This window comes from Agelaius phoeniceus, chromosome 17, assembly GCF_051311805.1.
Source record: "Agelaius phoeniceus isolate bAgePho1 chromosome 17, bAgePho1.hap1, whole genome shotgun sequence".
Taxonomy (NCBI): Eukaryota; Metazoa; Chordata; class Aves; order Passeriformes; family Icteridae; genus Agelaius; species Agelaius phoeniceus.
Genome location: NC_135281.1, coordinates 8898923 through 8913769, shown reverse-complemented (window position 1 = coordinate 8913769; position 14847 = coordinate 8898923). Strand labels below are relative to the sequence as shown.

At 64.1% G+C, this 14847-nt stretch overlaps 2 protein-coding genes across 2 annotated transcripts; one reads left to right on the top strand and one right to left on the bottom strand.

The window, feature by feature from the left end:
- Window positions 1–2399: 2399 nt before the first annotated feature.
- On the top strand, window positions 2400–8284 carry MYLK2 (myosin light chain kinase 2). Its single transcript, XM_054644474.2, has 11 exons — window positions 2400–4002; window positions 4118–4419; window positions 5318–5423; window positions 5639–5732; window positions 5854–5963; window positions 6146–6287; window positions 6475–6545; window positions 6771–6899; window positions 7195–7347; window positions 7717–7849; window positions 8204–8284. The coding sequence occupies exons 1-11, from the start codon at window positions 2414–2416 to the stop codon at window positions 8282–8284; spliced, it is 2910 nt and encodes a 969-aa protein (XP_054500449.2). The 5' UTR covers window positions 2400–2413.
- Window positions 8285–12699: 4415 nt separating this feature from the next.
- FOXS1 (forkhead box S1) lies at window positions 12700–14801 on the bottom strand. Its single transcript, XM_054644644.2, has one exon. It carries the CDS (start codon window positions 14075–14077, stop codon window positions 12731–12733), a length of 1347 nt encoding a protein of 448 aa, XP_054500619.2. The 5' UTR covers window positions 14078–14801; the 3' UTR covers window positions 12700–12730.
- Between the last annotated feature and the right edge of the window lie 46 nt (window positions 14802–14847).

Here is a 14847-nt window from a genome sequence, read left to right as displayed (position 1 = left end):
AACAGCTGTGCTCCCATCCTGGCTTTTCTCAGTTTCAATGCCACATGTGAACCACTGGCAAAGTCTGACCCCAGGCTGTGGCACACAGATGCTGGTGGCTCAATGGGAGCTGGGATTTGCCAATGTGGAGCAGCAGCACTGCCTGAGCAGTGCTGGTCCTACTGAAAGGTGCTGCAGGCAGTTTGACCACTGCCCTTGGAGGGCTGCTGCTGCTTGTTGGTGGCATTGATTCAGCTCCATCATGGATGGCACTGGCCAGGGCAGCCTCCCCACCTCCTTTGCTGCTGTAGCCTCCAGCCCTGCCACAGGTAAGGTCTAAACTAAGGAGAAATAAAAGCAAGGCTTAAACAGCCAGGTTTGGTGTCTGGCAGGACCTGATCTTTGTGTGGCTGTGGGCTGGGGAGCTGGGAGGCAGGACCAGGCTGGCAGCTGGCAGGGGCTGAGGCTGGAGGGGCTCAAGGTAACCTCAGGCTCCCCGGGGGCACCTGGCCAGCCTGGGCCTGGGGAGAGTCACACTCCTCCACAAATGCCAGGATTCAGCCCCACACAGTGCCTGAGGTGTGTCCTGGGGTGCAGTACCCCAGAAAGAGCTGGTAATGACTGTGCAGCACCCATACACACAGCCCAACCCCTCTGGAGCCTGCAGCTCCTCTGTTTCTTTCCCTGATTCTCAAAACACTTGATTTTGCAGAAAGTAAATCTTTCCACTGGTTCCTAGGGAAGGCTGCAGCCACTGGCCAGTGCTCAGCTCCCAGCTGCTGTCACCTTCATCAAGGCCCAGTGGCAGTGCCCAGAGGTGCCACATCATCCCCACAGAGCCCAGGGTCCTTTGGAACCGCTCTCCCAAGGGGCCAGTGCCAGTGGGCAGAGCTGGCCAGAGCTCACCAGCACAGGGACCAGCACCATCACCAGCTGCTCCTGCCACCATCCCCATGGGCTGGCCAGTGGCCACCTTGTGTCACCTACAGGCACCTTGGAGGGCCTTAGCCACCTGAATCCTGTCCAGCTCACCCAGGCCACCCCCATGGGATGGTTTTGGGGTACCACTGTGTCCAGTGCCAGCCCTCCCTATGGTGCTGTGCTGGAGCAGGAGGCAAGTCCGTCCCTGCCCCCTGCCCCGTGTCTGCGTGTCCCCATCCCACGGGGGACATACGAGAGTGGCGTGTCCTTTGAACGGGCTCCAGCAGGAACAGGTGCTGGGAAAGGCGCAGTGGGCCGGCTCCCGCCGCTGTAAGGGATCCTCCTCTGCCCCGCTAATCCGGCTCCGTTACAGCCGGCATAGAAGAGGCTGCTCCCCCCGGCGCTGCCACAGTGCGGATGCTGCCCCGCTGACCGCCCGCCCGCTGCACCGGGACCCAGGTAACGGGGCCGGGGGGGTCTGCACGGCTTTTGATCTGGGGTGTGGTGATGGGGGGTCCTGCGGACAGCAGAGCCCCCAGCCCTGGCAAGAACACCTCCATCCCCACGGGATTCCCGTGCTGAGCTGTGGGATGTGGGAGCGCTCTCGCAGGGACTGCTCCGCTACTCCTCCTGCTCCAGCAGAGCAGAAGCAGCTTCCCTGTCACTGGGGTGGTCGCTGCTGGGTTTGTTCTGGGGCTGGGCTGTCCTGGGCTCTGCACGGCTGCACAGGAACATGTTTTGGGACAGGGTGAGCAGAGATGACCAGGCACAGGAGGGCAGGGGAGCCCAGGGCAGAACAGCCCAGGGGATTTGGGGATCAGGGGCTGGGCTGGAGGCCAGTGCAGGTACAGGCACCAACAGGTCCCCTTGGTGGAGCTGGTTACCCCTGGGCTGGGGCACGAGCAGCGCTGGCGGCTGCTGGGTGCGGGTGAGCAGATGGGGTTTGCCTGCATGGCTGGAGCTCCTGTGTGCGTCAGGGGGAGCAATGGTGGGGCCGTGCCGGGAATGCTCATCTCTCCTGATCCCCACTGCCAGCCCGGGGCCAGAGCCGCTGTCTCCTGCCCTGCCACGGTGGGATGTGGCCTTAAATTGTCACCCTGGCCGCGCCGCGCTGGCTGTTCGCACGTCGGAGGCCGCAGGCACCCGGTGACAGGTGCCGGGGTCAGGCCATCGATCAGTCACCGCGGGCAGATATCGGGGCACAATGGGACGGTGCCGGCTCTGGTGGCCACGTGGGGTCCCTGGCTCGGTGCCACCGGCCCGGGAGCCGCCGGCGGAGCGGCGGGGACACAGTTCCCGCTGCATGGCAGCAGCTCATCCCTGCAGGAACTCATCCCTGCAGCAGCTCATCCCTGCAGGAGCTCATCCCTGCAGCAGCAGAGCTCTGCCGGGTCCTGCCGTCCCCTCTGCAGGGTGTCGGGTCCGGCGAGTCCTCAGCTGCCGCTTTCTGCCCCGCAGGAGCCTCGCCGAGCCGGGAGCACCGCAGGGCAGCCGCCTCTGCCTGGAGTGTCCCATGGAGCAGGGTGGAGGCACCGGCGGGGCTGGAGGGGCAGCAGCCCCCGAACCCGAGGGCAGCGCAGCGCCCGGAGCTCCCCAGGCTGCCCAGCCCCAAACGGGGACAGCGGCAGCCGCCACCGTGACACAGGACACCCGCACGGATGGGCCTGGGCAGGAGAAGGCTGGAGGACGGACGGCAGAGCCGGAGCAGGAGGCAGCTCCGGCTGCTCCAGAGCTCCGGGATGGACGGGAGGCAGCTCCAGGAGAGGAGGATTCGGCTTTGCTGTGCAATGGAGGACAGGCAGCAGCTGATGAAGGGCAGGCAGCATCCACCGGGGAGAAGGTGCCAGCTGCCACTGAGGCCCAGGGTGTAGGGAAGGATGAGAAAGAGAAGCCCGGGAAGAAGAAAGCTCCAGCTGCGGCAGGGGAGGTCAAAGGAGGAAAGGCTTCAGCTGCTGCAAAGGCAGCTAAGGATGGAGGGAAGGAGGAGCCCATGGAGGGGAAGGGCCTGGCTGTAACTGAGGCACAGGATGGAGGAGAGGAGAAGCCCAAGAAGGAGGAAGAACCTGGTGGGTCAGGGGCTGAGAGTGGTGGAAAAGCAGAGTCCACTGAGGAGAAGGCTCTGGCTGCAGCAAACCCTGAAGAAGGGAAGGCAAAACCTGTGGAGGAAACAGTCTTGGCTGCAGCTCAGGCTCAGGATGGAGGAAAAGGAGAGCCTGCAAAGGAGAAAATCACAGGGGTCCCAGCCACTGCTAAAGCTCTGGATGAAGGGAAGCAAGATGCAAAGGCAGAGCAAGCCCCAGCTGACACCAAGCCTGCAAAGGAGAAAACCACAGCTGCTGCAAAGGAGAAGGCCCCAAATGCTGGAAAGGCTCAGGATGGGAAGAATAAAGTGGTAAAAGCAGAAAAAGCCCCAGCAGTTAAAAAGGCCCCGGATGGAGGCAAAGAGGAGCCCACAAAGGAGAAGCCTCCAGCTCCAGAGAAGGAGAAAGCCCCAGATTCAGTGAAAGAGAAAACCCCAGCTCCAGTGAAGGAGAAAACCCCAGCTTCAGTGAAGGGAAAAACCCCAGCTTCAGTGAAGGAGAAAGTCCCAGATTCAGTGAAGGAGAAAGCCATAATTCCTTCAAAGGAGAAAGCCCCAGATGCTGCTAAGGTTCAGGATGGAGAGAAGGCAGCAGCAAAAGCAGAGAAAATACCAGCTGAAAAAATGGCTCAAAGTGCAGGCAAAAAAGAGCCTGCAAAAGAGAAGTCCCCAGCAGCTGTGAAGGTGCAGGATGGAGGGAAGAAAACTGCAAAGGTGGAAAAATCCACAATTGCATCAAAGGCTGGGGATGAAGGGAAAGATTCTAAAAAAGAGAAGGTCCCGGCTACTGCAAAGGCTCAGGATGGAGGGAAGAAAGCTGCAGAGGTGGAGCCTCCCACACCTGGAGCAGAGGCTGGGGATGGGGCTGCAGAGCCCACGGAGGCAGCGGCCATGGCTGTGGTGAAGGCTCAGGGTGAAGGGGAGGAAGTGTCCAAGGGGACAGAGGGACAGCCACCAACGGGCCCCGAGCCCCCGCGCCCGGCTCTGCTGCAGAGCCTGAGCTGCCCAGCTGCCTGCCACAGGTACCCACACCCTGCTGGGATGGGGGGATCCCCCTCCCTGCTCCAGGGGGCCCTCTGTGTGCTGGGCTCGGGAGCTGCTGCCTGGGCTCTGCTCACCTCCCACTCCTGCTTCCAGGGAGGAGCAGCCCTGGGCAGAGATGGAGACAATAGAAGAGGAGACCACGATGGTGGAGCCAAAAGAGGGTCTGACAGAGCCTGGCCATGGGCCACCAGCCCTGGGGGACCTGCAGCCCCTGGAACCCCCTGGCACCCCTCAGGAGAGGACATTGCCCAGTGCCCCAGGGCAGCCCCCAGATCCTGCTGGGGTGGTGGAGCAGCCTGGACCTGGGGTGGAACCATCTTTGACAGAGGCAAAGCCACCCCCCAGCCCCTACCTCACCCCTGATTTTGGGAAGGAAGACCCTTTTGAGATATTGGGTAAGGTCATGAGGTACCTGCCTTTTCCTTATCCCCTGGACACTCTGTGGAGTGACAGCCTGGGAACCCCTGGCCCTGCCTGCTGCCCACACTGCCCTCCGTGCTGCCAGCTCCTGTCCTTGGCTTGTCACCTGCCTGGTGGCCTCCGAGCTCCCCTTTCACTGTAAACAGGGCTAAATACGTCGCGTCCCCTCCTGGCCTGCTCTGGCCACACTGACTGTAAGGAAGAGGAGCCTGGAGAGTGACAGTGACTGTCTGGCTGGTGGCAGGGGACAGCATGTCCTCATATCCTGCACCACTGTCCTTGTGGGGATGGCAGGGCTTGGGGGCAGTGGGTGCCTGTGGGGATTCCTGTGAGGCTGGGTTCTGCTCTCCCCTGGGAAAGGATGGTTCAGGAATGTGTGCAGAGGGTGCCCTGTGAGTGGGATCTGTGCTGGGAGGGTGAGCAGAGGGTGGTGGCAGAGAGGGGGATTGGTCTGGAGAGGATGACAGACAACAACATGGCCTGGAAAGGGTAAATGTGACATGTAGGTTGGTCAGGGTGGCTGTCATCAAGTAAGGTGGGTGCCATGGAACAGAGTGCCATGGAGGGGAGTGGGTGCCATGGAAGGGAGTGGGTGCCATGGAGCAGGGTTCCATGGAGCAGGGTTGGTGCCATGCAGCAGGGCAATGCTGTGGGCAATAATGAGGGACCCTTCAGGGGATGCTGCATCATCCAGTGCATCCCCAGCCAGGAGCCTCTGGCTCTCAGCCCAGCACTCAGTACCTGGCCACATCCTGCACCCACAGGTTTGGCTGGGTGCCTGTCTTTACTCCACAGCAGGGCAGCCCGGGGTACCCAGAGTGGGGTCCCCTGGGCAGCAGATTCCCTTCTCAGCTCATCCTTTGTCTTTGGCAGATGATGTCCCCCCGCCGCCAGCGCCCTTCGCCCATCGCATTGTCACCCTGCGCTCCGCCAGCGTCAGCGCCCAGTTCAGCCTCAGCTCCAAGGAGATCCTGGGCGGGTAAGGAGGGGCCCCGGTGCTTCTCCTGGCACTGTCCCAAGCTGCCCTCCAGCCTTGGGCAGAGGCCTTGTGTCGTTTGGACTCCTCTGGTCATGGTGGGTGGGTGCCTCGGGCAGTCAGAGCAGCACCACAGAGCGGTGTAAGGGTCCCCTGTAGCCTGGGGGGCTGATGGTGGCAGCACTTCTCCTTCTCTCCCTTCCTCCTTCTCTCCACAGGGGCAAGTTTGGTGAAGTCCACACGTGCACAGAGAAGGAGACGGGGCTCAAGCTGGCAGCCAAAGTGATCCGGAAGCAGGGAGCAAAGGACAAGGTCGGAACGACGCCGGGCAGGTGGTGGCAGTGTTACACTCTGTGTGTCCCTGGTGTGGGGGCACAGCCTGTCCCAGTGGCACAGCCAGGGCTGACACCCCACACTGGGGCTGCTTCTGCAGGAGATGGTGCTGCTGGAGATCGATGTGATGAACCAGCTGAACCACCACAATCTCATCCAGCTCTACGACGCCATCGAAACACCCCGGGAGATCATCCTCTTCATGGAGTTGTGAGTGCCTGTGCCTACCTTGGGATTGTCCAACCCCAAAATGCCACATCCCACTCTGGCTCTGCTCAGCACCCCCGTGGTGGAGCTGGGCCAGAGCCCTCAGGAGGGCAAGGAGCTCTGCAGGAGGATGGCTTGGGGCAGGGAGTCCCCCGAAAGTGACGCCAGGGTCCATCCCCATGCAGCGTGGAGGGTGGTGAGCTCTTTGAGCGGATCATCGACGACGATTACCACCTGACCGAGGTGGACTGCATGGTGTTCGTGCGGCAGATCTGCGAGGGCATCCGCTTCATGCACCACATGGGCGTCCTCCACCTCGACCTCAAGGTGCCCGGCTGGGGGTGACAGTGGCAGGGCCAAGGGGGACAGCAGGACACTGGCTGGCTGTGGGAGGGGCGCCTGTGGGTCAGCACTGCTCTGGTGTGGGTCAGCTGCAGGACCCACGGGCTGCTGGATCTGTGTAGTGGGGATGTCCTGTCTGGGTGGTGGGGCAATGGTCACCCTGTCCCCACAGCCTGAGAACATCCTCTGCGTGGCTGCCACCGGGCACATGGTGAAGATCATTGACTTTGGGCTGGCTCGAAGGTGAGGTTTTCTTTCTCAGCTCTGTCCCTCCTCCCTGTTCCCCTTCCACCCTTCATCTCTTTGTGCCTTTGGGTACCAGGAGCCCCAAGACTTGCCCCAGGCCGTTACTTTGGCCACAACACTCCCTGACTAGCTGGGAAGGGCAGCATCTTCTAAGAGAGGGGCAGTGGTTTGGGGGAGAAGCCTGTCCCCCTTGTGCTGACTTGCACCCCTCCTTGGCTGCAGGTACAATCCCAATGAGAAGCTGAAAGTGAACTTTGGCACCCCTGAATTCCTGTCCCCTGAGGTGGTCAACTACGAGCAGGTCTCCTACACCACAGACATGTGGAGCATGGGCGTCATCACCTACATGCTGTACGTCAGGGCTGGGCAGGGGCTGGCAGTGCCATCTGGGGAGCTCTGGTGCTGGGCACAGCTCCCCTGGGTGCAGAGCTGTCCCCAGGCACCTGGCTGCCTGGTGGCATGAGGGGGTCCTGGGTAGGGAGATGGCTGTGTGGGGCTGGGGGGCAGGAAGAGGCTCAGCATGGCTGCATGCAGGACGGGAACAGCACATCCCTGGAACATCCCTGGCCAGACTGGCTCTGCTCCAGGGGGTCTGGGAGGTGCTGAAGCCTGAGAGCACCTGACTCCTCACCTCTCTCACCCCCAGGCTCAGCGGCCTCTCCCCCTTCTTGGGTGACGATGACACCGAGACACTCAACAACGTCCTGGCTGCCAACTGGTACTTTGATGAGGAGACCTTTGAGAGTGTCTCCAATGAGGCCAAGGACTTTGTCTCCAACCTCATCATCAAGGATAAGAGGTGTGAGTCTGGCAGTGGCCGTGGGGTCCTGGGATGGGCATCCCCAGAGCTGGCCCAGGTATCACGTGCTGCCTCTTCACCAGGGCCAGCAGCATCCCTGGGTCCAGCAATGAATTAACCCCATGGGGCTCTGCCCCACTCTGATTGTCACCAACAGAGCCCTGTATCCCTGCAGGGACACCCATCCCAGGCAGGATGTGCTGGACCCCTCAGAGTCCTGCCCAGCCCCACCAGTCCCTGGGCACCTCCTCCCTTCTGGTTCTCCCCTGCAGGGTTATGGGGTTTTGGAGCTCTGGAGTGGCTGGAGAGGGGGGCTGGTTGGGGGTGAGGGCCTTGAGCAGGGTTGAAGCAGTCTCATCTTTCTCCCAGTGCCCGGATGAGTGCTGACCAGTGCCTGCGGCATCCCTGGCTCAATAACCTGGCAGAAAAGGCCAAACGCTCCAACCGGCGCCTCAAGTCCCAAGTGCTGCTCAAGAAATACGTCATGAGGAGGCGCTGGAAGGTGCGGGGTCTGGCAAGGGCATGAGGGTCAGCAGCTTCTGAGGGGGCTGGGAGGGGCTGCCAGGCTCTGCCTGTCCTGGTGGATGGCATCTGGAGCATGGAGGAGGGAGGAGGGCTCTGTCTCGCTGCGCTGCTGGCAGCTGGGACACAGGGCTGGGGACCCTTGAGCGTGGATGCCCCTGAGGTAACACCCTCATCAAGCACAGGTCCCTTTGTGGTGGTTATTCCTGAGCTGAGTCCCAGCAGCAGGTTTTAGGGGCAGGAGTAGTGTCAGGCTCCAGGGCAGGGTCTGTCTCAATCTGTGGTGGCACAGCCCTTGCCAGAGGATGGGAATCTTTCCTCTTCCCTTTCACAGAAAAATTTCATCGGGGTGTGCGCTGCCAACCGCTTCAGGAAGATCACCAGCTCAGGGTCCCTGACAGCGCTGGGCATCTGAGCTGGGCTCCCAGGGGAGCCGAGGCCAGAAAGGAACCACTTGAGAGGGACCCCCACCAGTCTGGAGCGGCTCTGTCGAGCTGGTCCCACTGCACTCAGGACCACATCACTGCTCAGTCTCAGACTGTGAGGCTGCTCCGGAGTGAAGGTTTCTGATCTCACCTCTGGCCCTGGCCTGGCTGCGTGATGCCTGACCTGCAGCATCTCTGCTCTGCTCACGCTTCCTTCTCGTGCCCTCGGAGGAGGAGCAAGGCCATTCCGGTGTGATCCCGCTGCCTCGGCCACCTGGCGCTTGCTGCTTTTGGACTCTGCCTGTAAATGCCGCAGCCCTGCCTGCCTTCACTGCCGCTGGCCCCTGCACTGCCCGACCTCCTTCCCCAGCTCTGTGGCTCGGCGATGATGCTGGAGGGCACCGCGGAGCCTCGCCCCGGTGCTTTGGCAGCGGAGCCGGGGCTCAAGCACCTCCTCCCGGCCAGCTGGGCATGTGGGAGCGGAGCTGGCCCCGAGCTGCTGCTCGCACAGGAAGGGAGGAAGCAGCAAGCACGCTTCCAGCGGCGTCCCCAGCTGGGAGCCAACGAGGAAAGAAGGAGGCTTTGTGTTCCTGCTGCCCTCCCTGCCCTTCGGTTCTGCCAGCGGGGGAAAAACACAACCTCTGCTTCACCCGTCCCCGGCAGATCGCGATGAGCGAGGCGGGCTAATGCAGAGCAGCTGGGCCGCGCTCCCCGCTCCGGCCGGCACCGCTCACCCGACCACCAACACAGCGGAACTGCTCCGCCGCCGCGGCCGCCAGCTCCCCGCCCCGTGCGGGGGCTCCGCGGGACCCGCTGGGACCGGAGAGGGGAGAGGGTGCTGCTCCAGCTCCCGAGCCTTGTCCCGAGCCCCGTCCTCTCTGCCTGCACCCCTCGGGCCTCCCCGGTGCTGCCAGAGGATGGGCAGCCCCCGGGATTTGCAGCATCCAGCCTTGCCCACTGCAGGAGGGGATGGGGTCCCCAGCTTTGGCTTTTGCCATGGCTAAGCCCCCCCAAGCCAAGGCTGTGTGTTTGCTCTGGAGCTGCCTCTGCCCTCTGTGCCTGCTGGAAAAACATTGGGGAGAAACACGGGGAGACATTGCTGCTCACCCCACGCTGGCTGCAGCAGGGGAAGGGGCTTCAGGCTTGTCCCCACCGGGCAGGAGCCACAGCTGGTGGGACCCTGCCCCATAACAGAGCCCTCCATAGCGCTCGCCTTCTTGTAAATAAATGTACAGGTCTGCCCAGAGCCCACAGCTGCCATCTGGGGGCTGGGGAGGCCCTGCTCCCACCTGTGGGCCCTGACAGTCGCAGGATAAGTGAGATGAGGATGGGAAGCAGAATCTCATCTCTGTGGTAGAGGGGATGGGGCCAGGCTGTGCCGTGCACAGGGACCACCTGGTACGTCCTGGGCAGGGCTGTGCAGGTACAGTGCCAAGGGTTTCTGGTCTACACACCCAACAGCTCTGAGCAGCCCAGGGGGATGGGGGAAGGGAAAGTGACTGGATGGATGGGTGGATGGATCAGCTGTCAGTCAGACACGTCCTCACATCTTCAGCATCTGCCCGTATTGGGTGGGATGCCCGGGCAAGGGCAGGTGGGAACTGGTGCCCCTTTGCCCAGGGGAGCTGTGGCTGGCCCTGAAGTGGTTAAAGCTGCCAGAGCCCGGACTCCGGCGGCCGCAGGCGTCCCTCCCAGCCGCTTCCTGCCGGCAGCCTTTGACCGGTTCCTGTCGGTGACCACCCCGCAGGCCTGGACGCCAGCGCAGCCCCATCTGGTTTGAGTTACGCTCCACGGCGGTGACGTCTCCTTCCTGCCTGGCCCCAGGAGCCGCGCGTCTCCCCGGTCCCGGCCCTGGCCCCGGCCGGCCACAGGGACTGCAGGGCCCTGCTGCGGGGTGGCCACGGGGCTTCCAGATGGACCACCAGCCCTGGCACCCTGAGCTGCTGTAGGGGATCAGCTCCTGAGCACAGCCCTGTGTGTGCAGGTCTGCAGCAGAGGGATGCACAGACACCAGCACATCCCAGGGTGTGGGACCCCTACCCCACAGCCCAGTTTGGTTTCTCTAGTCCCCTCCTTCTTACCCTGGAACCCTACTGAGACACACTGGGCCTGGATGAGTGGGGCTGACACCCATGGAAGTAGCTGTGATCCCATCCTGTGTTCCCAGCTGACAGAGCTCATGAGCCCCTGAAGCTGCCTGGAGTGAACAGGTCCCGCTGGGACCAAATGCTCCTGGTCCAGCCCAGGCCACCACAGCCAGGTCCATCCCTTATGTGTGGGGTCCTCATCACCCCCAGGGGTGCAGGCTGCAGTCTGGATGTGCACACACGTGTGTCCTCAGCATCCTTCCCTGGAGCATGGAGCACACACATTCCCAGGCACCCTGTCCCTGTGGCACCCACCCAGCCTGCAGAAACAAGAAACACTCCCGCAGGCAGTGCAGGGGAGGGCAGGGGAGCGGGCAGAGCCCTGGCAGCACGGCCGGCAGCGGCAGCAGGTTCGCCCCGTGACCGGGTGCGGCGAGCCCCGGCCGCGGCACGGCCCAGGATGGGAGCGGGAGAGCGGGCGGGGAATCGGGGCCACCCACAGCGAACCGGGAGCGAGCCAGGGAGGAGCAGAGCTGGGAGAACAGCGGGTCCGTGACCGGCAGTCGGGGTGAGGGCGGGAAAGGGGAGCACTGGGAGAGCGCACGGCTCTGATCTGCAGGACACGAGTGCCCATCCCCAGCGGCTGCTGCAGCCTGGGGGACAGCGGGATGCGCCGCATTCCTCCCAGCACAGGGAGCCCGTCACGGGCACAGCGTGGGGCCGGGGCCGTGTGTTCCCAGCCGCGGCGGGCGATGGGCCCGGCCACGCTGCGTGGGAACCAGACGGCCCCTGGGCACGGCTGCGGCGCTCGCTTCCTCCCGCGCCCCCGGGGACCGTGCGAAGGAGGGGGCTGAGGTCAGCCGCGCTCGCCGCCCGCCGCTCCGGAGACGCCAGCATGATGTAGGCGCTCAAATATTGTTTTCCACTGGGTAGGGGAAAAAAAAGGGAGTAAAGAGAGGCCCAGGGCTGAGTGGCGGTCCCCGATGATGAAGGGCGGCCCCCCTGCCCTGCCCGGGGCTGGGACACAGCCATGGCCCAGCAGCAGCCGTCTGGGGGCTGATAAGAGCTGACGTGGCCGCGGTGCTCCCGGTCCCCGAGTGACGGCAGCGTTCCTCCGTGCCAGCACGGCCCACCAGAGACCCCCGAGACTGGCCAAACTGGAGTCCCCCTGGCCTTGGGCAGCTGGGGGGACTTTGACACAAATTTGGTCCTCACATCAGCACAGAGAGCCCCTGCCAGCCCTGTGTCTATCCTGGAGCTGGCTGTGCCTTCAGGTCTGGGTATTGCTGCTCCTGGGGAGCTCCCTCTACCAGCCTGGAGTTGGCAGGTTGGGGGGGCGCAAGCACAGCCCCCCACTTTGCCAGCATCACTCTGGCCCCTCTCCTGTGCTCAGAGGTGCTGACTTGGCTGTCCCAGTGCAGTGTGGGAAGGGGCTGGTGGCCAGGTCCCATCCTAGGGCTGTGTGGGGACCCTGCCCACTCCAGTGTCCCCCATTTGGGCCAGTTGGGGCACATCCCTGTGCCCAGCCCAGTGTGAACAGTGGTGACTCAGCTGGTGCCTCTTCACTGGCAGCCACCCTGCATGATTCAGGTCAGAGGAATCCACTTTCCTGGCTGTTCCCATCAGAGCTGCAGCCCCTGGCACAGCCCATCTTTGGGGCTGCCCTGGTCTCAGGGTCTGCAGGGACTGGTTGGAATTCCAACCAAGCACTGACACAGCCACAAGCAAGGACAGAGAGGGGAGGGAGCCCTGTCCCCCCCATAGCAGAGCCTCCACGCTGTGCCACAACCCCTGGTGTCTCCCCACAGTCTCTCTGGGGTCCATTTGCAGGGCCACACACTGAGGCTTGGGCCACTTGTGCCGCCTGTGACATCCTGTGAAAAACCAGGAACTTGGAGGGGTCCCAGGCCCAGGGAGGTGACAGTGGGGCTCCACTGGGGGATAACTTCAGCTGCAGCTCATCCCCCTGACCCCCAGGGACAAAGTTCCCTTGTACTGCCATGGGATGGCACTTCAGGGGCTCCTGGCCCTACACTGTGGCAGGACCTTGTCCCCAGCATCTCCCTGGGACACAGGACCTGGGTGTAGGTGCCTCAACCAAGGCCATGCCCTGTCCCAACACGGCCTCACCATCCAGTCAGTGATCACTGACTGAGACACTGGTGGGGATGGAGGCTGTGCCAGGTGGCCTTGGGCACCTGTGTCCCCCAGCCAGCACCTGAGCTAGGGCTGAGGGTCCCCAGCTTGCTCCTGCCCACTGCCCACCTCGAATGGGGCACAGACACCACAGAGGCAGCATTGGGGAATGTGCTTTATTAGGAGCTGGGTTGTCCCGGGGTGGGGAGTCCCTCACTCGAAGAAGAACATGCCGGGAGTGCGGTAGAGGCAGGGGGGCAGCCCCAGGGGGTAGCCATTACCCCCCTGCAGTGGGATCGTGGTGCCTGGGCCCCACGGCTCCTTCTGCTCACCTGCCCGTGGCCCCATGGCCCCGAAGGGTGGCTGCCGGGGGGCGGTGGAGGCCGGGGGCGCTGCGGCCAGCAGATGCTCCAGCGCCGCACCGCAGGGCCGCTCCTTCACGCAGAAGCTCAGCGCCTGCACCCGGCACTGGTAGCTGCTGCCCAGCGCCTCGGGGCCCGGCCGGCTGAAGGAGCCGAACACGGGCAGGTGGGGCTGCGTGTAGCCCTCTCCCTCCAGGAAGCAGGATGGAGGGGGCTTGCCCGTGCCCAGGAGGTTGCCAGGAAACGCAGGTGGCACCTGCCCGAACGGCTGGCACGGCCCCAACCCGGGGGCAGCCAGCTCCTTGCCCTCCAGCTGCTCTGGGGGGGTGTCTGGGGTGGCCGGCGAGTCCTGCGGGGGGTCCCTGTGCTGGGTGGGCAGCAGGGCAGGCAGCAGGGCAGGGTGCTGCTGCTGGGCCGGGCGCTCACCGGGCAATGGGTACTGACCTGGCCGGGGCAGCTGCAGCGCCGCCGGCAGCCCCCCGAAGACAGTCTCCTTGGGCGGGCGGCTCTCGGCGGCCGTGAGGAACGGCCCCTTGGGCTGTGCCACCTCCGGCAGGTACAGGCAGGGCTGCCTGGCCTTGGGCGGCTGACGGCGGGCCCAGGGCTCGGCACACCCCGGCACCCCGGCACCCTCAGGGAGAGCGGCGGGGCTCGGCAGGCGTCCTGTGGCCGACCGCGAGCTGTAGGCCCCCTCTGCCTTCCCTTCCTCCGGCAGCGGGGCAGCGGGCAGCCCTTGCCCAGGCTGCCTGAGGGTCTTCCCACGCCCCTCGTCCCCCTCAGTGCCTGGCGCATCCCGGAGACCCTTCTTCCTGGTGAAGCGCCGGCGGCGCCGCAGGAAGCTGCCGTTCTCAAACATGTTGTAGCAGTCGGGGTCGAGGGTCCAGTAGTTGCCCTTTCCCGGCTTCTTGTCGTCACGGGGCACCTTGACGAAGCACTCGTTGAGGGAGAGGTTGTGGCGGATGCTGTTCTGCCAGCCCTGCTTGTTCTCGCGGTAGAAGGTGAAGCGGCCCATGATGTAGCGGTAGATGCCGCTGAGGGTGATGCGCTGCTCGGGCGCGCTCTGGATGGCCATGGTGATGAGGGCGATGTAGCTGTAGGGTGGCTTGGTGGCTTCAGCGCTGAGGAAGGCGCCGCCGGCCGGCTCAGGGGCCGGGGGGCTGCGCAGCGCCGCGTCGCCGACGGGGAGGTCCGGCTGCATCCTCCCTGCCCGCCGCCGCCGCTCCGGCTCCGCCGCTGATCCCGCTCGGCTCTGCCGCACGGCCCCGGCACGGCCCGTTAAAACCCGCCGGCCGGCGAGGGGGCGGCGGGCCCCTCCTCTGAGGGGCCGCCCAGGGCGGAGCAGGACTCTGCCGTCCAGCACTGGTCCCTGCGGACAGACAGACGGATGCGCCGCCAAGACCTGCGGCCAGCAGCCAGTGGCCCCGCGGTTGGCACGGCCGCGGCCTCCCCAGGGCAGAGGCGGGCACAGCCCCCGGCTCCCCCGGCCCCCTTTCCCACGGAAGGTTCCCACGACCTGGTTCTCATCCTGCCCTGCTCACGGTGAGCAGCCAGCTCTGGCTGGGCCGGGAGTGAGGGATGTTGGCAGGACTGAGGTGCTGCCTGCCCTCAGATGCCCCTCTGCCCCTGCCCACCCCAGTGCCTCAGCCCCTGTCCCCAGCCTAGCCTTGTGTGGGATCCTGTGCCAGGTCTCTCCGTTGTGCCAGGTCCCTGCATTGTTCCCAAAGCTCTGGGCACAGCACAGGCCCCAGGAGCCCCATCACACCGTTCATGAGTGTAAACTGAGACACAGGTGGTCACTGCCTTTGGGACAGCCTTCTGTGTTGCCAGGTCAGCAGAGCAGCTGAAAGGCACTTTGCTGCTGCCTTCACCCCTGCCAAGGGGCTGGGACAAGGGGCAGGACTGGAACCAGTGCTAGGGCAAGGGGTTGTCTCAGTCTGTGGCTGAGCTGGCTTTGCCCACCTGAGGCTG